At 42.9% G+C, this 18,944-nt stretch overlaps 1 protein-coding gene across 1 annotated transcript; it reads right to left on the reverse strand.

Moving 5' to 3' along the window:
- Positions 1-679: 679 nt before the first annotated feature.
- On the reverse strand, positions 680-7,300 carry fam180a (family with sequence similarity 180 member A). Its single transcript, XM_076722855.1, has 3 exons — positions 7,134-7,300; positions 1,386-1,483; positions 680-1,009 (listed from the first exon to the last, which is right to left on the reverse strand). The coding sequence occupies exons 1-3, from the start codon at positions 7,222-7,224 to the stop codon at positions 680-682; spliced, it is 519 nt and encodes a 172-aa protein (XP_076578970.1). The 5' UTR covers positions 7,225-7,300.
- Between the last annotated feature and the right edge of the window lie 11,644 nt (positions 7,301-18,944).

Raw genomic sequence — 18,944 nt, forward strand, 5'->3', positions numbered from 1 at the left:
TTCATATAATGAACAAATAAGTAGGATCAAACATAATGCATTACGGTCACAATCAGAGGAGAGGGGGAAGAACTGCACGCTTATGAGCTGGGAGGAGTAATACAATTCATAAAGCAATCAAATCAGGGATTCGGTGTCCTCGGTGACACAATGTCCCCAGTTCGATCCCAGAGAGGGACCTTTGTTGCAGGTTATACCGACGCTTTCCTGCCTTCATCTGTAGTGTAAAAATGATTCATGACATAGATGCAATTTACATGAAAGAAACACATTGTCACATTACCTTGAATTGGTTTTTCTCTGATTAAATCTTTAGAGACGGCACAAAAAGATATTACACACATGATTGAATCCACCATGGCATGAACTACAGCTTCTGCATGTTTGTTTATTACCATCACAAATCTTAAGGTGCATTACCAGAGTAAATTCGAGAGTTGAAAGTTTGAAGTTTGAAAGTTCATTTTTGACCTTTGATGAACAGAATAAAGTGAGTTGGGAGTGAGACTGTGTCTAAAAGGTTTACTATACCTCAGGTTAATTGGATTATGTACTCAAACATTGATTTGTTGTATATTAAGTGCAAAAACAGTATACTATAACAATCAGTATATACTTAGTGCATACTGTTTAGACTTAGTATGTAGGATATGTGTAAAACCAGGTCATGCACACCACCTCACAAAGGTCTGAGGTCCTTCTGAATGGCTCTGAACAGCTGTATCACAGCGTCCGTCCACGCCTCTCTCTGGTGCTGGTTGCTGACTCGAGCCAGCGTCTGAGCCGTGTACACCAGAGTCAGCACCGTCCTCTCAAAGTCCTGCATGCTCAGAGGTTGCCGACGCTGGCCGAGCTCTGCTGTCAGACGGCGAATGTCGGAGAGCCTCTTGGGCAGGACGTCGTCACAGATCACCTCCAGCTTCTCCACGCTCCTCAGGGAGGCCAGCTCCTCATCCGGGATCAGCATGCTGTGCTCCGCACCTTGGATCTGCATTCCAGCTAGCAGGATCTGGGACACGTGGGTCCATCAAGTAAAATACTAAAAGAACCATCTTCTTACACTACTAACTAACTTGCTATATAGGTTTTACTTCACCAAAGACACTATTAATTTAAATCTTTTGTGAACTGGAGACATAAGATTTCAATAAATGATCCATTCATCCGCGGCCACAAAATTCTGGGTAAACACATACTTCCCATTTCTGTTTATGATTAGAAGCACAGCAGCAGCACACAGTATCCAGCAGTGAACAATGGACCATAAATGTGCAACTCGGACACATCTTTCCCACATTCTCAACATGTTTAAATTGGTTTCCAGTAATGAACCGCTGAGCTGTGAATTATTTCAAGACATCAAAAGCCACAGGATCTGAACTGACCTCAAAAAGCAGGTTGACGTCCTCCACCGCACGCTGGAAGGTGGGGTTGAGCAGCGAATATGTCCCACGCTTTATCCTATGTGCAGATGGATACAGAGCTAAAACACATAAGAACAGGAAATTGGATTAGAGGATCTCTCTTGTTTTAAAGAAATTAGGCACCACATTATCCAACGTGCCATGCATGTGGGTGGGCCAGAGGTTGAGCAAACACAGATACATTACTGCTCAAATATTATGCAGATGTGATAGGATCTGGTTCCAGCTATGCAGAGGGTAATTGGTCTTCGACCTGAGCTACAGATGCTCCTATATTTACAAGTGGCAGTGGCTGGTGCATCCAGAGGTGAGATATCCACACTCACAGAGGGGCAGGTGTTGCTGACTTCATTTGGTCAGATTTCAAAGTGTCCACATGTGTAGCAGACCAGGGACCCGTAATCTGAGGTGTCCAGACAGGGCTGGAATGAAACACCTCGCTCACAGTTGCTGATGCCCAATCTCTATGATAAAACACCATGAAATCCATATTTTACTGGAGGCGATAACCAGAGGCAATTCCTTCTCTTATCCAGAGGTAGAAAGTTACCAAGTACATTAACTCAAGTACTTAGTTTAAGTACAATTTTGAGGTACTGGCACTTGAAGGAAAGTATCCTATGCTTTAATTTAGCACATTTATCGAATCGCTCTAGTGTTTACTTGCTTTGCTGGACAAACAGTTAACTGGATGATGGATAAGAATATGTGCAGTTGCCTATTTACACACCCAGCAGACACATAATAATATAACCATTTATTTGGAGATGTGATTAAGGTCAATAAGCGGCAGCATATCGCCACGAGTAACTGCTAGCTGCTGCTCACTATAGTCTTTGGCTGTAGCTACTAGCAGCTGTAAAATAGCTCAGTTAACTGTGCAGATAGTGGCACTAATAGCTGACTTTAGCCTATTCCGAGATCTCGGAGCTCTGTGGGATTGTTGGTGTTTACACTGTGGGTAACGGAGCTATACTATCAGATTATGGCCTCTTGAGGTACAAAGTGGTGTTACAAGACAGGATGGACTGAAGCTAGCTGGTTGGGATGCTAACATCACTAGATATGTCTGCAACACAATACATAGATGTCTTTGACAACTCCGGATGTGTTATTTCCTCACACGCCTTTGCACGCTTAATTCTTATTATATTATACCTAATACTCATCTTTCAATGTCATTACTTTTACTTATGACTTATTACACCATTCATCTTAGTCACACGAGGATGCACGGTAATCCCGTCCATATTTTCCTCTTTTTCATGCTGTTTATATTATGGCCACTATTGCTGATGATATCTATTGTGTGAGGCTCCAAGACCAATTTGATGACACTAGGAGACTGAAAAGACAGTTGATGAGAGCTGAAAGTGGACTCGTTGCCTTGTTAAACCTTCCTTAGCGTCCCCAGACACCTCGCTCTCTTTTTCCACTGTTTCACACACTGTTGCCATCCGGTGCTCGACTTAGAGTGTATGCCAGCACACAGATCACACACAGACAGATCTTAATGAGGTTTACAGTATAAACAGTGGGCTCCATCTGAATTCAGACCCAGTGTCTTCCCACCCTACAGTGGCATCTACGGTCTGCTGCCTTGCCAATTCTGCAGTAATGATCACCCCCGCTGCCCACAGCCTCATACGTTTAGCTTTAAAGCATTTGTTAAGCCAGCCAAAACCACATGCACTGGCTGATCTCCCCATGTACCTGCTTCCTGCTTGGATGACTGCCAGTTGCAGCTCCAGCTTTGTTTTCATAATCTGGCCACCATTCTGAATATAAAGAAAATCTGTAGCTCTATAAATAAAACCCACCAATTTGGTACAACGTAGTACCTCAAACCTTTCACCTCTTAAATCTGCCCCAACCAACAGGACCATGGCGAGGACTTTGCTGGGTTTAGCCTCATATTTACTGTACAGACATGAGAGTAGCCTGAGAACATTAAATAACAAGTGTTTGAAATAGAGACAGCACGCTCATCCTGTAAAACTATAATCAACAATCTTTTATTGACATCCACAAGAGCAACATGTTTGCTAAGCTATGCTAACAGTCTCCTGGCTCTATCATACAGACATGGGAGTGGTATCATTCTTCTCATCTAACTCTGCTCTAAGATTGCAAACTATTTATAAGTGTGAAAATATTTCCTCTAAATGGTATCTACATGTCAAATTTTGAGAGGATTAACTAACAGAACTGAAATAATTTCCCTAGATCCAACACTGACATGCAGCCATAAGTGCATCACAACTTGCAGGTGAAGAAAAAATACTCCTTGTTGAGCGAGTGACTCCCAAATACTCAATCAGCGGCAGGAGGAATGCCTGTGCAATCATATTAGACACCGAAGAGACACTCCAGCTAACACTGACAATGCCCCACATTGTGTGAACAAAACCCCACCCGGGGGAAAACGTGCTCATTATAACAAGGTTTATATTACTAAAGGATGGAGGGGCTACAGGGGAATGACAGCTAGGAGGCCAACCCAGTGCTGATTTACATTTAAAATTAATCATTTATGTTTTACATAAAAGTTGTCCACTACTCCCTGCCATTGTTTCCTGTAATGCAATAGTTTTTGGCGTGCAGGTAAATGTATGTTCTATGCTTCCAGAAGCAGAAACTGCAGTTTAGAAAAAAAATGTTGTCTGATTTATGCTCGCTTAGTTTGGCCAGCACTGCTGTAGACACAAAAACAGGCCATGTGTCTCATTTCTAAAGCTATAAACCAAAAAAAATCCCAGCATAGAAACGACGATCCATTCTATGTCGCACATTTGTAACAGGTAAGTAAAACAGGTGGTTTTCACTGTAAATGGTCAACAAGAGTTCAGCAACAGACTGGAAAAAGGGACAAGAACTACGAAAAAGCAGTCAAAGGACAATACAAGAGTAAGAGACAGAGGAGGTCCAGCAGGGAACTGGAGAAAAGGGTCAGGACGCTGAGGAGCTGAAGAAAGGATTGGGAACAGGTGCGCAGCTGGGTGTGGAGATCAGGTGATGACAAGGAGTGGGAACAGCTGAGGGCCAAGGGAGGGGAGGGGAGGGGATGGAGGGCTCTGGAATGAGAGCAGAATCAGAGAGAATCACTGCTATCAGTGGATCCTCACGCCAAGGCGTTTTTCACATCATCTTCGACTTTGGTGAAGGCTGGTTTAATCTGCACTGTTGACGCATCGTAAACCATCTTGGTTGCTGTGATGTTTAAGGGAATAGAGCGCCCAGAACGTCCAAAATGAAGGAAGCTCTTCTTTATTAACTGTGTTGTACCATAAACTTTTCTTTAACCTTTCTTTCTTGGAATATAAACAGCTCCACAGACGGATGGTTTAAAAGCTATAATGAGACAGGAGCTGATGGTACAGACTTGGATAAACTTTGTGAGCATATTGTCCCGCTGGCAACTAAGCTAGCCAGCTTGGAATAAGTCTTATTAAATGAAATGGTGCAATCCAGAAAACAAAATGGCAGGTGGAGTAAACGGCACAGTACAGAGAAAACTGAAAGAACCTTGCAGAGCTTTTGTGACTTGCTAGCCCGCCTGGCTAGCTGGCTTGTGTTAGCGGTTAGCTTAGCAGCTACAGTAATTTACCAATAGCTCAAAATCTGCAAAGACGTGCAGATTAATTTTCCTGCACCCCTTTCTGAGACCTACAGTGTCTCAACAGAAGTCAAAGATGTAGAACAATTAAGAACTGGTTGTTGCTGTGCATTGACAATATGACACTATATCCTGTATCATGTTGATTTACAAGCCCAAAAGTGCAGCAATGGTGAGGTAAACCAAGCTAGAAACAACTTATATTCAGACAGTGTGAGTCTTTCACAGTGTTTTTTGCTTAAGGATTAGGCCTTGAAATATATGAACATTCAATCACTATGTGACTCTATGAAGAAGTACATGTGTTGGTGTCCTAGCATGAACTCGATGTCCCCTCACTGTATCCGCAATTGTAGCGTAGAAGCTATTTGTTAGTATCTAATATTAATATTAAACAAACAATAAGGATGTTAATATTTTCTAGCTGATTTGTCTCGTTCCCTCTCAGGTTAAATATGTAATATAGATTTCCCTGCTTACAGCATCCCAGGCTCTAAGCCTGTTCATCCCTCATGCATGCCCCCCCATCCAGTGCTCCAAACAATCAGTGTTTGGTTGGGCAGGCTTCCCCCAATGTCATTATGCACAGGCAGGGAACTTGTAATCTCCCGCTAACTGCTTGCAAGGAGATGAGGGAACAACAAAGATTCATTAATTAGCAGGGCTAAAGAGTATTCCTGGCTGGAGGGACGTCTTGATGAGAGAGAGAGGGAAAAACAAACAAAAACAAAAACAAAGTGGACGTCTGGATGCCTCTGGCTTACGGTAAGAGAGGGTGAAAAGGACAAATGGGGGAATAAAAACTTAACCGCAGTGGCCCTTCCTCTTCTCAGCCTCTCAATTCCCCTCCAAATGATGATGAAATCCAAACAAACTGCACTTTTCCAGCAACTTGGACACAAAATATACTATTTGCAATGTAAACAAAGACCCCCTCAACAATACTCCCACTGTGAGACAAATCTAAGAGAGGCTGAGCTGTTTTAAAGTCATGTATTATCACCAGAGAAGACCACATTGGATTTGGGGATTAAAAAGTCATTGTTAGACTTCTTGTTGTTTTTTAACTGTTTTCAATGGGCCAAAAAAATTAAAGCTGCACCAGTCAATATTTCTTAAGTATTCCTTATAGAGAAAATGACTTGATCTAGTGTGTAAGGGGTGATTTGTAGTACCAAACACACTAAAAATGGATGGTTCCTCTCATCTCTAAGGAGCGTTTTAGCGTCTTTCAGCTCATTGTTTTGGTTTTTCCACCTGCAGCTTTACTGTTTTGATTCAGTCTTGCAGCTCTTATCAACCTTGTTTCCGGCTGCATTGGTAAATTCACATAAATCCACTATACATTACCTGCTCAGCATCAGATGTCAGACAAAGTTAGCAGTAGCTTGTGAACATAGTGGAGCAGTGAAAGAGGCAGATATTTCTCTCAGGAGGGAGTAGAGGACGAGTTAAAAGGAGGTTGAACGTCAGACTTCTGTGTAATAAGGTGATAACATAATGTTGTGTTTACAGCTTGTTCTGTTGTAACCCCCAAAAATGGAAACTGCTTAGAACAGATGAATAAATCCAACTTTCCCCAACAGAATGTGACTTTTGGCAGTGAGGACGAACCTCTTTGAACCAGGTTCGCAGTAAAACTCTGACACATGTATGTTTTTGCATGAATTCTTCAACAACCAGACGATTGAACCGTTATCAGCTGCAGTGTTTTTCTCGCCTGTAGCCGGTTTGAGCATCATGTGACTTATCCAAAGATTCTAAGCTATGTGAGTCTTGAGAAAGGAATTTCCTCAGTGAGTGGATCCAGTAACAACAGGCCAGTCACTTTTCTCTGGAAAATGATCCGTGGATGTCCTGCGTGTTGCAACGATCCCGGTAGAAGATAAACACATTCTTGCACAGAAGCACACCGAGACTGAACCATCATGAACGTATATTTCCATTTTTTAACAGGCTTGAATCTCTGAAATGAGGATGCAAACGATAACAATTTGTGCACGAGGGATGATTTGAATCAGACTTTTACAAGACACAGACACAATGTATGCATGCAGCAGGTGAGTGTGCACAGCCTCTCCAAGCCCACCTACCTTTCCTGTGGTGCTGAGTGGCTGCCAGGTAGACGGACAGGTAAATGACGACGAGCAGAGCCCACCACCGCCTCATGTTGGTTATCCTCATGCACAGATCTACTCGCACGACTCAACACACACACCAATGAACATCACGACGGTGTGGACGACGCCCTGGACTGTTGAGTTTTGGCATTTCACATGCACTGCTTTCATATGCAGGATCATTCCTTCATTCACTGTATCATTTTTCTGTTGCCTCCTCCCTCCGTCCCTCCATCCTCTCCCTCTCCCTCGCTCTCTTTTTTCTTTCTTTTTCTGTGTGTGTGTGTTCTCCACTCAGGCCAGGCCGTCTGGGCTCTCATCTGGAAATCATCAGGATTTTGGGTAGCGCCTGCCCTCTTGGCTGGACTTTCCTCTCACAGCTTGACTGGACTGGTTCAGTTACAGAGTGACTCTCCAACTGACTGGATAACTAGGTGACTGACTGACTCGCTGATTCATTGACTGGGCATAATGGCATCTCATGAGCCAGAAACCTGCGCTAGATGAGAGATGGATGCGCTCCTTTGAAACAAGCTCCAGCTTGATCAACCATCCTTATCAGCTCTTAATTTCATGGGTTTGGCCTTTATTCCTATCAGTTCTAATAACATGGTACAAGTTCGTATCAAGTTAACTGCTCAGATCTGGGAACAGGGAAACATTGGTACATTGCAGTCAGACGAAACAAAAAAAGAGCAATATGACAGATTGTAAATAACCCAACAGTTTGTCCGATTAATGCCTTTTTAGGAGAAGTGGTTGCATCCGAACTGTCTCATTGCACAAGGAAAGTGTGACGACACAACTTGTTAAGTAACTCCAAAGTTGAGCCAATGGCTTTGTAAACTTTGCTGGATGTTTACAACCAACAGCTCCGGCAATAAACATTATACCTGCTAAACAACGCCATTAGCATTGTCATGTGAGCATGTTAGCATGTTAGCGTTAGCAGTTAGCTCAGAGCACAGATGTATCTATGTACAACCTCACAGAGCTGCTAACATGACTGTAGACTGGGTAAAAGCTGTATGATCATGTGACCACTGGTGCATCTTATCCCATTGAACTGCATTTTAGCAGTGTTGCAGTATTCCCAGATCTCACAATGATGAGAACAATATTATCATAAAACAATCCCAGATCAGTTTGTAAAATTTAGATCCAAGCCTTAATATTTTTTAATTTATTCTGTTCAAAATTGAAATCATCTTTCTCCTACACAAACCTGTCTTTTCATGTATTTGGGCTTAAATACTCGGTTAATTAACTGCATTTCTGCATTGCAAAGAACAAAGTCCCGGCTAAAAAAGGCCTGTAGGATTGCAGGTAGTGTGCAGCAACCAGACAACAATGAAACCCAGAAGAATACAAACAGCTGTGTGTCGACAGTCAAGATCAACAGCGATGTGAGGGCCACTCAGAGCATCTTGATTCAAGGCTGTCGAGACTCTTTCCACTGCTTTATCCTCTCGCCTCTACAGCCTCTTCTGCTCTTTGTTGTTACAGAATATGTGCAATAAACACAAAGCCCCCATTCTGGTGCCAAAGCATATAATAGACTGTGTAGGTGCTCTGGGTTTCAGATGGTTCTTGGCTCAGCCTCCAATGCTGCATCTGCTAAAATAAAATACACACAATATTCCAGTAATGGTCTTGAGTAAAAGCAGTTAAAACATAAGGCACTTATGCCCAATCAGTAGATTAGAGAGCAACAATTCATTATTCAAATAGAGACTGCAGATATCAAACTTAAATGTTTACTCTAACAATGCAACGCCGATAAGAGCCCTCTATTCCTTATCAGGGCTGTGCTGTCAGAATAAGCAACGAAGTCTGGTATCTCTGCTTTTTCAATGGTAAACCACTTTGTTTTTTCAGCTAAATATTCCCTGTTGTTGTTCCCACCAGCAAGTGACAAAACGCAATCATAAATGGCAGCACGAAACGAGGATGGTGCTCCTGTTTAATTTCAGGGCCGAAAGAAACACTGAGAGGACGTGTGGGAGCCATAACTCCAACGTTTATCTGGATACTTTGAGAGTGGTTTAATGTCTGTGTGCGGAAAAAAAAAAGTTGTCAACAACCCAGCATTCATGTGCTCTGTTTTAATATTCCAAAAATATGATGCTGGAGCAGAGGCGGAGGAATTTTACAACATGGTGCAGTTAAAAAAAACAGCTCTGCCTGCTTGATTAGGAGACATAAACATAATCTTGTTAATCTAGCAGCATTCAAAGGTTTGATTAATCTACATGGTGCTGGATGACTTTATTTTTGCTCTACTGCTGCCATATGTTTGATTGACTATTTGCTTGCAGCAGATGGGCAACCAAGGTATGATACCCCTCTAAGCCTGCAGAACATAAAACTCATTTACATGGATGAGGAAGCTGGAAGAACGCCTCAGTGGACAAGCTGTAACTCTCCTCTGCACGTGATTCACATGACGAAGACATAAGGGGACGGCAGATGGCATTCTGAGGGATAAAGTCTTTTATGCTGCTCAGGACTTTTGTGTTTGCCTGCAGGTGGAACAACTGTAAGACAAGAGAAATGGTACTGACCCCTGAATGTGTGAGTTTAGACACACACACAGTCCACAGACGCACTGTAAAGGCCTTATTGGTCACGACCATGAGGGGGCAGTGTTACGACACACATCCTGAGTGAGCCGCAACTACCCAACTTATCCAAGATCCTGCAGTGATTGCTGCTGCTCCCCAACTCTTTTGGTGATGCTGCATGAATTCAGAAATAATTGAAATCTATTCAGATAAGGTCTGACAATATGAATGCAGCCACTTAGCAGAGATCAAAGGGTTGTTTGGGTTCAAACCAGGTGGGGACCCTCGAGACATCCTTTAGTTTAATTGCTTCTGTGCTGTAAATCACTGGAATGCCTCAAATATGCAAATTGATGTGAGGCCACTGTACATCTGAACTTGCATGGGGCTTGCTTAATAGTCAAATTGCTATCACACAAAAAGTCTGCAGCTGCAGTTTTACAAAACTGTGGATAATAGGTAAACACCTGACCTGATTGTGCAAATACAGAAAATGCTGAGATGTGAAATGCTGAGATTTTCTGCTTCTTTCAGGCTGAGGGACCGTGACTCATGCAGAGTGTTTTGAGTAATAGCTCAAAGTTAAAGCCATGTTATAATATATTGAATATTGCTTCTGACAGATTGCAGGAACTCAAGCCTGGAGGCCACAGCAGGAGACTGCATGTTGTGGATGTAAAACAGCCCAGCTTCCTGGAGGACAGCCTCCAGCTATTAACTGAGTAGTATGTATATTGTTATTATATTGCAGTTCACCTCTGCTGTGTTCACAGTCTGTGTAAAACCAAGCCGAAGCCTTTCAGGGGCCGAGAGTAAGAAATTTTTAATTATTTTTAATCCCTGACCAAAGCTCTGCTGAAAAGCTTTTTGCCTTCGTCAGGCTTTCACTGTAAATGAGACTTTGTTCTTGCTTGATCATAAAGGTTGAAAAGAGCTGAAAATAAAACAGCAATGCAGAAAAAAGGTGAAAATTATTATTATTATTATTATTTTGGAGGATCATTTTCACTTGAATCAATGAGTAGGTGCAGAAAACGCAGAGACGGGGCACAGAGGATGGTGCATCTTGAGGATGATTATGGCTTCTTTGTTTTTCAGAAGGCTGGACCAAGAGATGAAACTTTGAGAGCAGTTGGGAAGGAACTCTGAAAGTTGAAAACCAAGATCTATTGATTGACCGTAGTTAATGGCAGCACGGCAGCCGTCACAACAAGAGAGGTCTGTGTTGGAAAGGGCTGTCTCGCACGTCTCTGCCTAGCTGGCAGGAGGCACATCGAGCATCAAAACAACTCAACAAAATACTGAGTGTATGAGTGTTCAACCACAATGCCTAATCATCATACCTCAAGCAGAATAATTACCTCAACTGTCCATCACACCTCTGCAAACAGTTTCATCAAGGCCCATCTGAATAGAAGCGCAGTCAAGGCTCAGCGTCGAGTCTTTAAATGGAGTTGGCATGTTTTGGACAGCTTGCATTATCGTGCTTGGCCCTGGTGTCTGCCCAAAAAAGTAACTCCTCGCCTGCCGCTACACGCTGGAGCAGAGACAGCTACAGCGGCATTTTACTCCAAACACACCACCTGTCTCGTTACTGAGGCGTCCACTATTTATTACCATACAATATCGTAATTAGTCATCAGAGTAAATAAAGCTTTAGAGCTGTTGTGAAATTAACAATGTCCTGGTGAAGTTCACGTTCCTAATTTACTCGTTTGTTCTCCTGCTTGTACTTTTTGACCAATTAATTTGTAATGACCTGATTCACAGTCCAGATGGCAGCCACTATTACAATGTGTTAAGTGTGCACTGCAAACTAAATTAAATTGGCAGCATTGAATTATGACCACAGTCAATGATGAGAGGTGTAGCGTGATGACTTAAAATACTGTGATAAATATGTATATTGTTTGCTTTTTTAAAGCATTAGCAGACAAGATTGTTCATCCTAAACTTAAGATGCCTTAATTGCACCATTATCTGTGTAAACATGCCTAAACAGAAGCTCATGACTCATTAAATCGCTAAATTAGACTCAAATTTCTCTTAATTTGCAACCTTGGTGGACGGGTCAGTTAAATATCGCTTAAATTAAGTGGCTAACCTCTTAAATATAAGATGAGGCTAAGTAGCAAACAAAGCACCACTAATTGCGTGACTTTTCCCTAAATCAAAATCCTGTCATGCCTCTTGTAAATGCCAATTAATGCTCATATGCAGAGCTGGCCTTTCAAGGCTTTTCAGGAGAATCTGTTCCCGACTGAAGGTATAGCGAAAATGTTCAGACTGCCTGGAGCTAAAGCAGCAACTGCAGTGAAAATTACACAGTGTTAATGTGATGTTTCTTTGATCTGAAGATCAGACAGACCGAGCGAGGATGTGGTGTCTTGCTCAGGGGCACTTCGGCAGGGTGAACACCTGCCAACTTCTTGGTCTGAATCTGAAGGGAAGACACTCCATTCCCCGTGTCGCCCAGCTGCCAGTAACTGCTGCCTAATAACTAGAATAATGATGGATATGTATACTTCATTTCCTGTGTAATCACTGCAGCACTCATGCTTGAGAGTGCGTCGGCGGGCTTCTGCATGTTAATGAAAGGTGCTTATGGAGTCTTGGTGAGAGGCAAGCACACGGGCAGAGCAGTAACATCTATCACTATGATCATGACCGATGCATGAATTGAACTCATGATTTCCAGTTACCGTCATCAGCTGGTCATGGGTAATGAGGATGTGTGTGTTTGGTGGGATCATCAGCGCCTCCGTATTAACACACCCCAGAGAGGGAGTTGTCACGACGCGAGCCAGAGGCACCAAAGCAGATTGGGCCCAGAGTTGTGAAAGAACAAGGCAAAGAACAAGCTTTGGCACTTATGAAGGCAATCTTTTGTTTTTTCCAGGAAGTGTTTGTGTAATTGTACTCCAGTAAATTCCAAGAAGTTGGCTGTAGAAGAAGACGGATGGTTTGATTCATTGATACATTGGTGATGGTGCGCCTGATAGATATCAACACATAATAATACTGGTGGGGTATATTTCTTTGGTTGCCTGGGTCCAGACCTTTGAATGCTTCCAACCCACCGAGCTGACTGATTCATCTGGCTACATGACATGAAGCAGAAAAAAAAGCAGATGATCCAATAAGCGCCGGGGGGAATAACGATTAGCCAATCAGTACCATGGGTTGGACTGTCATGCTGTTCTCAAGCTGTGCACCAGAACCAAGGACGACAACAACAACAACAATGGTGACCACTGCGTCTGGAGAGGCTGTTCTTAGGAGTTTGTTTTTACTCTTAAAATCCCTGAAAAATTGGTATGTAGGGATAATTTGAAACAGTGTCATCTTAAAATTGCATTAGATTCAGGTGAATACGTTGGTCTCTAGTGAATGGTTCGGGAACATTGATGGAAGGATGGAAATGGAATATAAAGAGCTGACAGTTCTGTCTGAAATCAGGCAATTTTTTTGGCAGTATCTGTCCTTTCTACATGGGTATAATATTCAGAAGTATACCGGGAACCTTATTTTAGACACCATTCACTCAACAAAAAATGTTTCCTTTATCGTCTTTCAGTTTCATGACATCCAGTGTGACTCACTAAAATTACTTCAGAGTGGCCAAAACTTGTTATCTTGTCAGTCAGAGAGTTTGAAAGTTTTGATGAGAAACTGCCTCGACTCAGTTTCGACTCCTTACAAAGATCATTCCTCTATATCTTCAAAGAGAATATACAGCAGTATTGGTCAATATGCACCCAGGTCACCTGGCAGGCTGAGAAACTGCTCGGAGTGGATTTATAAAGTAAGTAAACTCAGTTCCACCAGCAGCGTCTACAGTGTGAGCCTCAGGCCTTCCAAACAAGAAGCTGAGTTTTTAACCGTAAATGAATTTTTAATATATATTCAGGCAAGTTAGTCTACAGCATCAAACAGACCAGGGGTATGTGCACTTTTTGCACCTGTGTGCTGACACTGGACAAGACGCAAAACTTGTGGGCAGTGTAACTGCAATAACGCAAACGCGCAAGTAGACACAAAAAGACGTGAAGTGAGACGAAGAGGCGAAAATGTTTCAACTTTGACAAATATTTCACACTCATCCTGAAGCTGTATGAAATGTACACAGGTGAGGAAAAAGAAGAAAAACTGGAGGGAAAAGTGAAAGAACTGAAGCTCCTGGTGAGTTCTGAGACAGCTGGACTCTGGACTTCAAAAAGTGACCGAGCAGTCCATATCGCATGAATTACACAGGGTGCAAATGAAGTCTAAATTCACTCGAAACACACCTTAAAGGTGCAGCAGCCAATTCTGGAGAAAGAGCTGATTGTTGAGTCTCTCTGCCAGGTCGTCAAACACAGACTCTTTGGCCCAAAGCGTCGGCACTCAAATGCTTGCAAATGCCACCAGGAGCACTGGGACCCTGAAGTTATTTTTATGAAACCTACTGATTACCTACTGAACCATCAACAGAGCTACAGACATGATGAGGTCAGAGTGCAGGTCAGCAGTATTTTGACATATCACTTGTGCAGAGTTTAAGTTTTTATTATTTTTGGTTTTGGTCTCATTGTTGTCCTGCCGGCGTAAGAAAAGTGCAAAGAATTTCTTTTGTTTATGGCAAACTCTGTACGAAGTATAAAGGTATTATATTCTCCTCCATGTCCTTCGCAGGTCTCTGTAGCTCTGCAGACATGGCATGAAAAATAAAACCTGCTGTTTGTTTCAGTTCCCTTTAAAGTGCATGACTTGAGACTTTGCATCACTCTCTGTGACACCTGTGCCTCTTGTGGCAGCTCCATCAACCTCGACGGACAAAAACTTCCCCGCACCTGGTCCACAGAACAACGCCGCTGCCCTGTGAGAGACATCACACCGATGAATGAAAGATGGAGAGCACAAGACTCGAGCTGAACCCAGGAAATGAGGTCAGCTGCAGGACTGGGAGGCTGCGAGGTGTTTGTGTGTGTGTGTGTATTATCAGTGTGTGAGGCAGTAGGCTGAGGTGGGAGGTGAGTTTGGGAGGTGGGCTGAAGTGTTTGCTGTTGGCCCTGAAATGGAGAGCTGTGCACCACATCAAAGCTTCTGCAGCCCAGACCCCAGATGGCTAATAGCAGGATCAGACTGGAGCCTCCTGCTGATCATGCAGTACAAACAGGTAGAGGGGCGGCTTTATCTGACCAGCACTTGGACGACACTAAATAGGCACAGCTACGAAAAGGAAGAAAATTATCCGAAAATATCCATAAATAGTTCCTATGCACTCGATTGAAACGCATTGATGCAACACAGTTGGACGACAGAGATATGGCACGATTTTTGACGTGTGGTAAAGTGAAATCCTCAGATGCTGACATGAACAAACAGCCAGGAGAAAGATTGTAAAGGAAAAAAGTCAGGAAATATGTCGACAAGTAGTCGAATGCACGACCACAGTGTGTGATTTGTGGCTCACGATGCTTTTCTCCTCGAAAGGTGGTTACATAAAGGTAAAGAAGCATCGCCTTGTTGTGTTTGTACCGCAGCGGCTCAGGCAAAAAGAAAATCTGTCTTCAAACTGTCCTCCATTCAAGTGTTTGCTCATGTTTTATTGTTGTGCTCATGTTGTGACAGACTGTAATTACGAGTGAAAAATATTTCTGCATCTTCGATATCTCCGACGACAATGAACTACTGTACTGTTCAAAAGGTTGGAATCACCTGTTATTCTGATGTTTTCCTTCTTTCCTTCAATAATGGTTATTTCAACATAGATAAAAACAGTATAATTCAGACAGCAAATGTCTAATTTACATTTGAAACAGTTTGGGCTTCAAAAGAAGAATAATGCAATGATTAAAACTTCCCTTTCATTGATCTGCCAAGTGTCCCACAGCGTTGATGACACTCTTGTAACCACTCTTTTCTCCCAAACACCCTTCAATTTGACTCTAGATCATTACTGAACCACAATGGGGCTCTAAATTGCAATCAGTGTTTTCCTTTGGACCCCTTTTTGTTTGGGCCCTCTGCAGTGGACTCAGCGGTTGGACTGAAAAGGGTTAAACTGTGATTTGTCAGTCCACAGCGTGTTCAGCTGATAATCAGTGACACAGTTCTAGACAAACTTCTTGTTCACTTGTCACTGAAACAGGAACCTGTTCCTGTTTTAACCTGCACAGATTTTGGTGCTAAGCTTCTTACCACTGACTGGTGCTTTCTTATACTCTTTGCTGAGAGCTACATGTGTCTCTTTCTGCCCTTTTATTTGTCAGTCGTGGTTGAACCCTTGCACAGTATTTTGTTCTCCATGTACCAAACGTGACTTCTTTTGCAAACCCTCCATACAATACATACAGCTGAGAACAGTTGTCGGTGCAGAATGAGTTATAAAGCTCAAAAAATTGCATGACAAGCCATCATTCGATATCCAATCTCACCCTGTGACCTTGGCAGCACTATTGATAAAAGGTGCGTTTCATTAAAAACACATGACGCAAGTGCCAACGTGTCTATGTTAACTTTGTAATAGAATGTAAACAACGACGAGATAGGTGTGTGTGCACGATGCGCTGAACAGCTGCGAGCGAGAGAAACCATCTTTCAAACACATTTCGTCTCTCAGCTTGTGACTGGATTTGGGCTTCGTCTTTTCAGCCGCCGACAATGTTCAAGCTTTGACTTTCTGTATGCGGTTTCAAAACAACATCTGGAGGGAGGGAGGGAGGGAGCTCAGCTTGAACCTGCCTTTCTCTCTTCATTGTGCGTGCGTCTTTGTGACTGTCAAGCAGTCACAAAGCCAACCAAATCCAAATCTCCCCCTTGTTAAAATCTCGCACTTCTCTTTCCTCCCAATCCTCTCAAAGCTGTCTACCGCGGAGCAAAGTGCCTTGTTAGATCAGATCTGTCGCCGCTTCTCCTGCAATATCCCCAGCTCACAAAGTCTGGATTATACAATTAAAATCTACATTTTTGCATTTCAAAGCTTAAGCCCTCATCAAAGCACAAACATGCAACATACGCACTCAGATTTATGACAATGAGCAAAGAAACTTAAAGTACGGCTGCTCAAGACGTGTGCAGGAACACTTAGTCCGAACACAGATGCAAACAGCTGGTAATTAGTTTGTTGTCGTTTTGCGTCCCTAACTTATTCCTCTTCCTGTCTGTGTTTCGTCTTTTCAGGTTATTTACTGTGAGTGCGACCCTTTCCTCTGCTCTGCCGTCTCATTCATTCGTCTCATTAGCTGCACTGCTGTAAAGTCAGCTCTCAGAGCTTCCTCCATCAGGGTTTTTCCTCCGGAGCAGACACGCTCTGGTTGCTTCGCTCGTTCCCTCACATCCTCAAGACCAGTCAGTGACGGCTGATAGTCCGGGATCTGCCTCGCTCCTCGGCTAGCTCAGTTCGTTATGTCCAAAAAGTTGAGTCTTGATTCCCTTTGTGGTGAATGCTGTTATCTTCTTGCTGGCTTGTTAAGGGAAAACTTGGACCACCCAATGGAGGAGTATCAAGTCCAAATGTCACGAACTAACAGTTACATCTTAAGTCACACAGATTTTATCAATGAATCTGAGCCTTCAGAGCTCTGCGCTGGCTGTTCTGGGCACAATATGTTTGCTGAGACAAATTTGACTTGGTTTTTTTTGGACAAAGGAACACGTTCAAGGAAAAGTGGATCTTTGCACCTAAAGGCATCAGTATGCTTCAAACAAAATCTTTTATTTTGGGAAAGCTGAACAGCACCTGAACTGATGGGACAATCTTTGCAGCGCGACCACTTCACGCAACAACTGGCCGGATGCATGCAGTCAGACAATATATACGCTAATATATATAACATTTGGCCTCCTCAGCGTCATTGATTTTTCTAAATGTCTGCTTATTCTGAATCTGATGCAGCAACACGTCTCAAACACGTTGGGACAGGAGCAACTACAGACTGGGAAAGATGTGGAATGCTCCAAAAACACCTGTTTGGATCATTCCACAGGTAAACAGGCTCATTGGTAACAGGTGATAGTATCATGATTGGGTATGAAAGGGGTGTCCTGGAAAGGCTCAGTCTTCGGTTCACCACTTTGTGAACACATGATTGATAAAGATAAAGGAGATAACTGCATGGACTCAGGGACACTCTGGAAAAGGTAAGGTCGCCTTACCGCCATTTCTAAAGTTCACTAATTAACATGTACTGCCTCATTTCTTTAATCCGCACATTAAAGATGAGTTCTGAGTGACTGTTTCTTGGCTCGGAGCGGTGACTTCTGGAGTCTTGTTGTCGACAGGCAATGAGGCGCTGATAGATGTTTGGACAGAGCTGGGCGAAGCTTACCTCACCATCTCCTGGCTGCGGCTTCATATTTAACGTACAGATATGTCAGTGTTATCATTCTCCCCATCCAACTCTCAGCAAGACAGCGAAAAAGCCTACTTTCCCAAAATGTTGAACTAATTCTTTGTTCTCGATGCGTGCCCGCTGGCACAGGATGCAAGCAGATGATATGAGGCTGCAGCAAGTTCAACAGATGTACTGCCATGTGTCTGCCACTCTTCTACTTTGGGTATAATTACAAAGGCAATGATATTCCTAAATTCACATTTTGGCTTTTTTCAGGGCTTCTCTGCCAGATCAGCAAAGCGATAGGAAGGAAGGATAAAATGCTGATCAGAATGTCCTTGTGAGCAAAAACCAGAGTCCGTTGCCTCCTCATCTTCCCTTCCTATCTCTTCAAAACACTGCCTCCTTGAGTTTTTTTTTTTTTTTCCCTGTGATGATCCAAATTGATTTTAAGGGCAATTGTGTCACATAAGCTAGCGTCTGACTTTCGCCTTCAGCGTTTCATTTAGCCTTCCTTACAGTACCGCGGCTTGGGGAGCAACACAATAAATGAAGAGACTTTACACAAAAAAATGGAATTTATTCAGTCGAAATCCCCCCAAATGTTTTTCTTTTTTTTTTTTTTTCAGGATAATCTTTGGATTCATTTTAATCTTTCTGTGCCCCAACTGTGCATAGTAGCCTAGACTGTGAAGAAGCACTGCCCTAGATGTGTCTCTCCGCCCCAGCAGTCATTTCTGTTATTTATCTCCCCCTGCTCGCTATCTGTCCATCTTGCCTACTCATAACTTATTCCATTATGTCTCTCGTTTCCTCCTCGCTCTAACTCCCCGAGCCCCTCCCACCCCTTTTTGCTTTCTTTGTCTTTCTTTCATTTTCCGTCAGTTTCCCTCACTTTAATC

The sequence above is a fragment of the Chaetodon auriga genome, chromosome 22, assembly GCF_051107435.1.
Source record: "Chaetodon auriga isolate fChaAug3 chromosome 22, fChaAug3.hap1, whole genome shotgun sequence".
Taxonomy (NCBI): domain Eukaryota; kingdom Metazoa; phylum Chordata; class Actinopteri; order Chaetodontiformes; family Chaetodontidae; genus Chaetodon; species Chaetodon auriga.

Excerpts from the sequence above, each read along its gene's own strand:
- fam180a (XM_076722855.1), bottom strand. The coding sequence starts at position 7,224 with ATGAGGATAACCAACATGAGGCGGTGGTGGGCTCTGCTCGTCGTCATT. Across the intron at positions 1,484-7,133 it reads CACTCAGCACCACAGGAAAG|CTCTGTATCCATCTGCACAT; the intron begins GTAGGTGGGCTT and ends TATGTGTTTTAG. Across the intron at positions 1,010-1,385 it reads ACGTCAACCTGCTTTTTGAG|ATCCTGCTAGCTGGAATGCA; the intron begins GTCAGTTCAGAT and ends CACGTGTCCCAG.